At 50.4% G+C, this 9,981-nt stretch overlaps 1 protein-coding gene across 1 annotated transcript in view; it reads left to right on the forward strand.

Annotated features, from left to right (window-relative positions):
- The first annotated feature begins 502 nt into the window (after positions 1-502).
- Positions 503-9,981, forward strand: part of LOC126570957 (fatty acyl-CoA reductase 2-like) — a 15,057-nt gene continuing 5,578 nt past the window's right edge. Inside the window, exons 1-2 of the mRNA XM_050229115.1 lie at positions 503-1,131; positions 1,629-1,719. Coding sequence (XP_050085072.1) covers positions 1,037-1,131; positions 1,629-1,719 — 186 coding nt within the window. The 5' untranslated portion in view covers positions 503-1,036. The remainder of the gene's footprint in view (positions 1,132-1,628; positions 1,720-9,981) is intronic.

Genomic DNA, 9,981 nt, shown 5'->3' on the forward strand with positions numbered 1-9,981 from the left:
GAGAGAGAGAGAGAGAGAGAGAGAGAGAGAGAGAGAGAGAGAGAGAGAGAGAGAGAGAGAGAGAGAGAGCGAGTGCCAAGGAAGCAAACGAGCATTTGAGGCAAAGAGTGTTTGTCTTGCTAGAAATTTCTACCGATTCTTCTACATTAACATTAGCACCACCAGCACGGAAAACGTTCAAACATCGAACCGCAATTACAGCAATTCTCAGCCTCGATACCACGAACACGAACAGACGCATACGACGATCGATTTCATCTCGACGCATGCTGTCCGACCCCCCCGGGGGGCCAAAGGTCACCAAAGGCTCGTCCGATCCGTCAAATCGAACGGCCGATCCGAGCAGCCGAAACCACCGATTTGCCAAACGTTTCTCAAACCCGACGCTACTAGCCATTAACAGACAGTGGCATCGGGGCATCGTGGCATGTGGTGTAGAGGGCCCGAATAGGTGCGCACCATCATCCTCGGCCGCTAGTTCGCCAGTTCTCTGTCAGCGGTCGACCTGTACGGGTGGTCAGCAGTGCCTTCAACTAAGCAGCAACAGCAACAGCAACAGTAGCACCAGTAGCAGCAGCAGTAGTGTGACACGCTGGTGAAAATCTATCGAATGATTAATCGAGCGTGTGCGTGAAACCATCCGGCGGCGCTGTCACAGTTCGGCAGTTTGGCAGAGCATTTTCTATAATCGACCGTCAATCACGCGGGTGCCAACCGGTGGCTGTGGCTGTGGTGTGCTCTCGGTGCCAGTGATCAGTGCAAGCTTCCGTGGTGCAGTGCGAAGGTGTTGATTAAAACAATTGACAAAACGCTGCAGTGTGCATCCGCAAGCTTCGGCCATCAGGGCCTTCCCACAAGTGCAGCGCAAGATCCTGCTGTTGCTGCTGCTAAACACAGCAGCGATAGAGAGATAGAAAGAAGAGAGATTGAATTGTCTGCTATCCATCGGAGCCGTGTTGTAACAGTGAAATCGGCGAAACCCCTGGTCTGCAGTGGTGCGAAAAACGACGCGAGTGCGCGCCCGTCTTCCATCAAAATGTCGAGCATAAGTGCGTTCTATCGGGACAAGGTGGTGTTCGTGACCGGTGGCACTGGATTCATCGGGAAGATCGTGGTGGAAAAGCTGCTTCGGTAAGCAAAACAAGCCACGATTTAAATAACCATTTTTGGTGGGGGGAGAGGTTTGGTGGAAGGGAAGGTGGTAGGTTGTGTTTTGGTAAATTCATTGCGTTCATTGTTTTACATTCCGCAATGTCAGTTCCCGCTCCGCCAAGCCACGAAACCCGACCCGGAACAGCTGGCAGCCGGGGGCTTGGGCATTCAAGTCGTTAGTGTTACTTCGCGACCGAGCTGTGGCCATCCGCAAAAGGGTTTTCCGTCGTACGGGAGCGAGTTTTGCACGAAGAGAGGGAGAGAGAGTGAGAAAGATTAAGAGAGCGATGGGAAAGGTTGAACAAAACGACATCTACCCGCTTCTTGTTTAATCGCCATGGCAACGCCACTCCATCGAGCCCCAAAAAGCAGGGCCAGGATGAGCTCCAAAAGGGAAACTAATTTTCTGTTCTTTTCCCCTTTTTACTGTTTTTCCTCCCGGACCCACCACCACCACCACCACCACCATTCGGCAGTACGTGCGAAGTGAAGGAAGTCATTCTGATGGTGCGCGAGAAGAAGAACACGCAGCCGGAGCAGCGCATCAAGACGCTCTGCTCGTCACCGGTAAGTAGCAAAAAAAAAATCAAGGGGGCCCAGGGCACTTCACACCAGCATGGCCAACAGTTTGGTCGCCGAATCCGATCGGAACATCCGATCCGATGAAGTAATACCATCGGATCATGGCGGTGAACATCTTCGATGGCAAAATTTCGAAACAGCCACGGTGTTTGCTCGAACGAAACACGAACGGGCGCTTCCATGCGCTACGAATCGACGGAATAAATCTTTTTGACCATCGGCTCTCCACCAAACGGCGAACACCTGTTGGCTAAGCCGCGACTGATGCTGTTGTTGCTGCTGAAGGGCCACGAACGAAGATTAAGTGAATTTTCCGGTCGATTAACCAATGTCGATGGCAGCTAATTTTACTATGACGGTCGATGGACAAAGTGAAGGAAGATAAGCGTTTGGTTAACATACCGAACAACAACAGTCTAGGCACCGAGAAGCACTGGTTGATTCACTTGGTTCGCGATGATTATCTTTCTTCCGTTTAAATCATCGTTTCACTGGGGTAGAGGGCACAACACTGACTGACTGACTGCTGCGTGTGCAGCATTAACGTTCCCAATGGCTACTTTGTTTAAATCCCGTTTTTTTTTTTGGTTGCTAAGGTCACCAAGAGCCGATATTTGGATCGATTGTGCGTCTCCTTGGAAGCAGCAGCTTAAACGCGATCGAAATGAGAATCGGTTGAATCATTTGAGTAATCGTGGGCTTGTAAATCCACCCGAAGAGTGTCATAAACCCCTTCGGACCATCCTAGCGATACCCCGGTGTGGAAGGAGTGAACTGATTTTCCACATCTCTTTTTTCCCCGCATCTCGCTTCATCTTTTTCATCACTTTCGCGTTGGCTGGTGCGTGGTACGCTGTCCACCATGCAGCAGCATCACCACCACCACCACCATCGTCTCCATCTGCTTCTGTCCATGCTTGACCCCAACCGACTAACAGACGCGGTTCCGCAGTCTGCACAGAGAGCGCTAGCAATTAACACGTGTTGCACAATTATTGATTATGCGACCACGATCGCCACCGAACGGAACATGGGGATTATGGTGGAACGCTTGGTTTTTTATTTTTTTTGGCGGCGAAGCTGCCAACGGGAACACACACCGACACACCGCACATCCCAATACTAGACCGATTGCCGATGGTCGATGGTCACCTTCGAAAGGAAATCCATCCGTCACTAGAGGTGGTGGAGAGCGTTTGATGAAATTTCATCGGGATTTTGAATGACAAACGGCGCGTTGCGTTGCGTTGCATTAGGCGGAGGTCGAACTGGCCGTTGGTCCGTAGGTCCGGCAAGCGGAACATTGGCATTTTTGGTTTTCATTTGTTGGAAACGGTACCCAAAGGCCCCAAATACCGGCCCGGCACTCTGTAGCCAGTGTGGCGGTGGCTGTCAACATTAGGCCTCCGTTGGTATCCGCCGAGATGGAGGGAAGATTAGAAAAATACACATACGGTTCACTTAACAGAAAGCGAGGAACCCCAGCTGGTTACCATCGACGTAAAAGTGCCGCCTAAACATCAGCATCGATGGACAAACCTAACGATGGACTTTTTGTGAACGAAGGAACGCGTGGATCAATGTTTGCGTACTGCTGCTTGCATCGCGCTGTAACTCGTCGGCGAGATTACATCTGGAGCCGCCATCAGCATTAGGCAGCCGGTGTTGCACCATCGCTTGACCTGCACCTGCAAGGTCGCTATATTGGAGCATGCAGTGATCGTGATCCAGTTCTAGCTCCGAGCTGTCACACGCACCCGCTGACGTTAATGGTTTTTTTTTTCTAAAGCGATTTTCTTCGTTCTCAAATCAATTCTGCTCTCCGTCTCCGTGCCCTTAATTGCGCTTGCTGTGATTGCGTAAACGGCTCCGGGGTGACAGGCAGCGGCTGTAGTCGGGCAGCTAATACGCATTGGCATTGGTACTTGGTGCGTCACCTGATGAGACGATGATAAATCGTTTCAAAGATAAATAGCCGATAGGGGGAGGAGGGGGGGGTTAGAAAATATTCCACGCCGAATGAGAACACGCCATTCGCACGGCCATTCACGCGCGCGAGATGTAAGTTACGCGATCTCGCCCACTGTCGCCATGTGGCTAATCGTCGGTAGCATCGGTAGCGCGTTCTCGGACATTCTCCGGCCTCTCGGTTTCTCTAAGTCCGCACGACATACGCTGCTCGTGCCAACAGTGGTGCCTGTTTGCTCTTCCAAATCTATAACGAGCGGCAATACCAATAACAAACAAACAGTAAAGCGGGTTCCTCGCTTATGCGATCGTTGAAGTCGTTTGTTTTTGCGCGAACGAACGGTCGAGCGACGGAGGCGTGCGTTGAATGATATAAAGGGGGTTTTACGGTTTCACACGGATCAGCATCAACGATTCTCATCACCATCATCATCATTATCATCCTCGTCATGAGTGGCACCAGTAGAATCGTTGATTGTGATGATGCTGACAATGTCTACACATTTTCTTTGTGTGCGAAGATGAGTTACGTTCGGAAGTTTTCGAAGTTTTCCTGCCTAAGGGTCTGGTATGACACACACAGGGAGCAGGGTGATTGAATTTCAAAGTGTTTACATCCATTAATCAGCAACATCATTAGCCTTCTAGCGCCTACGAGCTATTACCGAACACCGGAACACCTTACATTAACCCCAGCCACCACCGTGCATTAGCAATTTCGCTTTATTCAACTCGCATCAATTGATGAAAAAAACAAACCAAAACCAAGACTTTCGGCTCGCTGCCCCGAAGCACTGAACTTACATCAGTCCGCACGTCACGCGTCGCACTGCTAATGATTGGTGGGCCCTATAAGTGCGACGATTCAACGATTAGAATTTATTATTTTACTAGTCACTCACTTTTATGATTTCGTCGCCATACACGAGAGACGCGAGAGATGGTCAACAAGCGTGTCAGACGTTCAGCTAACAGTCGTTCCGCTCTGGCCACTCTGCGCTCTGCGTTGTTGCCACCGTTTGGTCATTTAATCGAAACAAAACCAAAAAAAAAAGGCCAAGCTACTAGAGCACTACGGCATCGCGAGCCTGCCCAGCGTACCAGCTCCTGTGCAGTGGTCAGCTCTCACATCACATCATTGGTAAATCTGTTGCTTCCGTAACGATGGCTGAACTGTGGACAAAAAAAAATAAAACACGCGATTGACACGCAACGTGAAAGTGGATGATTAAAGACGCTCTGGGCAGAGTGGAACAGAAAGAAGAAGAAGAAGAAAAAAGATAATATTTTCTTACTCGCACCGTCCACCGTTACACCGGACACTCCACGCACTGCCAAACACCGTGGTGGGTTCGTGGTGCTAGTGGTAAGAGCCTAGGAGCTGATGTTTGCTGGTCGGATGTCAAGAAAATGGTGCGATTATGTGATCCATTCGCCATGGATCTACCACCTGTGCCGTCCCTATGTTCCAAGCGGTGGTAATCTCCCACCCTTCTCCGCCTGCCTCCCACCTCCCAGTCGGATAAAAGCGACCGCTGATGTGTTTGTGCATTTCGCAAATCCTCGACCTGGGTCAATCGACGCGCAACGCAACGCAACGCAAAGCAGCGAAAGCGCACACCGAAAACATAACACGATCCGGATTGGCCAGCAACCCTTAAATCGCATGCCACTCGCTACTTCCTCTACTACCACCGACGAAGACACTTTCGTTGGCCCATTGAACCGTATAATTATGCGACAAACTGACGAGCAACCGCAATTGAATAACTCAATTAGGCAGTCTGCACAGTAAACTGTTGCAGTCTGCACAGTAAACTGTCGCAGTCAACGCGCGGTGACCCTGTCCCCGCGATGACACTAAGCCGGCTACTTTGTTGCACTTGGCTCACTTATCGCGATTTTGAACTAGACTGCACACTAGCTCTACTTGCGCTAGCAAGTCAACACGTGCCGCATTGCGATTTGCATCCCAACACCCGGAAAATGTCGCTAAAATAATGACTTCGATTGTTTTTAATTTTTGCTGGAGAGGAGGAGTCAAAATTTTTAGCCAAAAACAGGAACGTTTACTGCTGCTCCGAAACCGTTAGATGAAATGATGCTAGGTTTCATACAGAGCCGAGCCGCGTATGGCACGTGAATAATGCTGATGCAGCACCTGCGGCACCTGTTGCTCCTTACTCACTTAGTGCTTTTCAGTGCATTCAGTCACAACAAACGTCCCACGGGCAGCATGGTTTGGCTGTTGTCGTCGTTCGACTTTACGGCACACATTTTTCAAGACAGACTGCTGGGGCTGCTGCCGCCACCGCCACCATCGCCGGGGACCAAGTCAGTGTGAACGTAGTGACCGATCAGCCACGACCACGGAGGTGTCGAAGTCGGCTCAATCGTGACTGTCACATCAATGTGATTCTTTTTTTTTTTTGGTGTTGCGTTACCGGGTTACCAGCAGGGTCAAACGAGCTGTTAAATCTTAGGCAATCTTTGCCAACACACACTCTCTCTCTCTTTCTTTCTTTATCTTTCTTTCTTTCTTCCTCTCTCCCTCTATCTCCCACACTAACGGTCGATTCCTCATCTCCTCTCTGCACGCTGTGTCGTATCCAAAGCAACAGCACAAAACATTGGACCGGAAAAAAGGCGACCATGAAGCTAGTAGGCGCAGAGAAAGTGAACGACGCCATCGGCTTTTCGCACGTTTCCTTGGTTACATCAAGGGTCGAAGGTTATGTGAGCATCGGTGTAGTGCCCTCTCACACCGTTACCACCGTCCTCGGTAATGTTCGTCGCCCCCCAGCTAGAAGATGATGCTGACCTTTGATGATTGATGGTTTCAACGGAGATGCGAACGGATGGGCAATGCGCGGTTTGGTGCAGGTTGGGCCCCATCCCTGCGTGGTTAACTCGTGGTTAGCTAGACCGTACGCTGGACTACTTAAGCAGCACTCACTTACCGCTCAGGGTCTTTCGCATCGCATCGACACTGGACCAAATATTAACACGCGTGCGACCTTGGTATCCATTTTTGACCGCCACCGAAACGATTGTCGGTGACGTTTGCCGCCTATCCGGCAAATGCGCACCGGAAATGATTTGAAAAACTACTACGTGCCCGAACCGGCGGTGGTTAAAACAAGGGTCGCTAGGCTAGCCTCCGCCCGGACGGCTTCCCGAAGTTTTTTTGGGCCAACTTCTCGATCAGCCGGCGACCCGAAACCTCCCATTAACTCTCGTGTTAGCGTACACAAACATTTATTAATGCCGGTTCGAGGCCAGGCGGCGTTTGAAAGTTGTACGACGCGGTCGCCTTCAGTCGTCAGTCGCCGCCACGTAAACCAACGTTCCAGCGTTCAAGTACGGTCAGACTCCGAAAACGGACCTTCCTTCTTTACCGTGCACCGATCGCGCGATCAGGAAGTACAGCGGGAGAATCTTAATTACCCTGCGCCGTTCACCGTTCGTCGCAATTGCAAACGTCACACTAACGGCGGACGCAAAAGGGGGAATACAGATTCCGTGGCCATCACCAATCAGCCAATCAAACCTGTCCGCCAGGCTCTAGATTTTTCTCTCGGAGCGTACTGACGTATTTCAGTAGAATCCGTGCCAGAGTATGTGGCAGTTCCTGTTCAGAAACGTTTCGTGAAAATCAGGTTATAGTCGGACGGTTGATCTGATCCGCAGTACGCATTTCACACGTCAACGCGCGGTGTCGTCGCGACAACATTAAGACATTATAACCGGTCATTGAGCTTTGAAAGATCTAGAAGGCCCTAGCCCGAATCGATGCCACTGCAAGGTCACCGTTTTCCGGGGAGCAAAACATCGAAAACTCTATCTCCGTCAACCGAAAACGAACTCAGCTGAACTGTTAGATGAAACTTTCATTGCCAAACACCCGAACTCGATATGCTAATGGCGGTATGACAGGGCGGACAACCGCTCTGGCACTGGCCACCTTACGATGCCCACACCTTTCGACCACATCCGGACAGAAAAAGAAATCCTCACATGACCTCCATCCTCTATCATCGATCGATCGATCGATCGAGAAGATCAAAATCCGGTTTCTTCCTGATCGTCAAAGAAAAAAACAAAGCTGACATACAATCGCAAAAAATAAGCGAAAAAAAATGACAAACTCATTTGCATAAAAACTTCCAGCCACCCGATCCGCAACGACCAAACCCACCATGGCGCATCGGGCGAGCGAATACAAAATAGGTAAAAAAAGATAATTCCATGAATTTCCGCTTGCGTTTCAGTGATAACTCGCCGGTGAGCTTAGCAAAAAAAAACCATAAACCCCCCCAAAAAACACGTTTATACCAACGGTCAAGATTCAGTAACAGGTTTGGCTTTTTTTTTTTTAGGAAAGAAATTTCGCGAACCCATATTCCGGGATTCCGACAAACTTGTTTGGTACCCGGGCTGGCATTCGAGGAAGTGAACTGTGCACAGTTCACAGACCGGCGTCCCGCCTCACGCCCATTTGCATGACGGAAAAACAATGTTCTAGTTCAATTATACAACGGTGGCAACGGGGGTCATGGGCACAAACGTGGCTTTATCCTAATCACATTATGCAGTCCACTGATAAGCGTGGTGGTGCTGGTGTAATTCCAGTAGCAACGCGCACACGGAGAGATCTTCACGGACAAGGACATCTTGACTCGATCGGCGTGTTTTACGGCGTGTTTTAATCGCGAAATCGGAGGAAGGCGATCGTGTATTCGAGAATTATTCAAATGAATTCCGATTATTCCGCTGCTTCCGACCAACCGGTGGACCGGTGTGTAGGGTGAGAATTTGTTACAGATTCTTCTCGTCACGAAAGGCGAACGAACTGATATTAACGACCGGCTGACATACCGAAACATGAGATATGCTAAACCATGCATGCTGGCTCGTGCTGAAAGCATAATAACATACAGACTAGCCCACAGCCTCTGTGATTCTTTTGATTGACTGACTGGGACCTTCTGGAAGTGGATCCAAATCACAGCCAATGATTTATGTGCGTCAATTTGTGACAGGATTAGGAGTCAATTAATTAACAAACGACGAAACAGCATCAAAGGTTACGCGGTGGGGCTGGTAAGATGTCTCCTAAGGAACCTGTTTGCTGGAGGGGAACATTTTGTTGTCTTAGTCGTCCTCAGATGCCTTCGTCTTCTCGAAACATCCGCATCGAATTCCGACAGACGCATCACCTCGATTGCTGCTTCTCTTTCTCTCTCTGTTCGGCCCACGGCATCTCTGCTGGTTCGAGGGTTCGATTGCACAAATGTATCGGGGCCAAAGGGCACCCCGAATCCGGAATCCAAAAGTGTTATCGCTGCGCGTTCACCACGTTGTCTCAAAAAAACGCGGTTGCGACAGTTCGACAGACGAGACGTTAAGAGATGATATTTCTCCCTCTTCTTTCTTTTATGATCCCGTTGACCGTGTGCGGTCAGTAGCACCCTGACAGAGCTAATAGAAAAGGGCAAGGGTAGTGTTACTACTACTACTGCTGCTCCACACTCCGGCCGCTCCGGTGAATGATTGAATCCGAATTCGAATGCAATACCGAGTGCAGAGTCGAACCTCGCTCTCTCACTCGTTCAGTCCCGTAATGGTGACCCCCGACTAGCTGGCTGGCCAGTTGCAGCCTGGGACAACCTAGGAACAGGCACCCACATGGCACTCTGGTGATCGTTGTTCGGTTGAGACCTTTCGGCGGTGCACCCGCAACCGCTAATGACTGCCGAAATCCTGACCTTAGAACTGGCCTATCGGCTAACGAGGATCCGGTGGCCAATATATGTTCCCTCGCTACCGACTTGGTAGCGAAGGAGAGAAAGGAGAAGAGAATTCCCCCTGTGCGGCAGGACAGGTAACCTTCACCGACCGTCGGGGGCCAGTAGTGGTCGGGCCGAAGTGTCGGCGTCAGCGACAGCATTCCGGTGTCGCCGTAGGCCCTCGCCAACCGGTCCCAGCGCCCATTTGACCTGACGGGCGGCAAGCGTTTTCTCAAAATCCTAGCATCTATTAGCCAACACTAGGCTTGCCTTCAAACGCTGCTGGCGCTGGTGGCGAGTGATGATGCAGCGCGGCGAAAACCAGTATGGCTCGTTGCGAGTTCTCGATCTCAGCCCCGTTCCCTCAGTAGGCGCCCCGGTTTATCTGTGCTTACTCTGGTGACGGCCGCGACTCCGAACACTGTTTCTCTTAAAAAAATAACGAGCTTTAAAATTTTCACAGACGTCGCCATCTCGGATGTAAAGAAAC

This window comes from Anopheles aquasalis, chromosome 2, assembly GCF_943734665.1.
Source record: "Anopheles aquasalis chromosome 2, idAnoAquaMG_Q_19, whole genome shotgun sequence".
Classification (NCBI taxonomy): Eukaryota; Metazoa; Arthropoda; class Insecta; order Diptera; family Culicidae; genus Anopheles; species Anopheles aquasalis.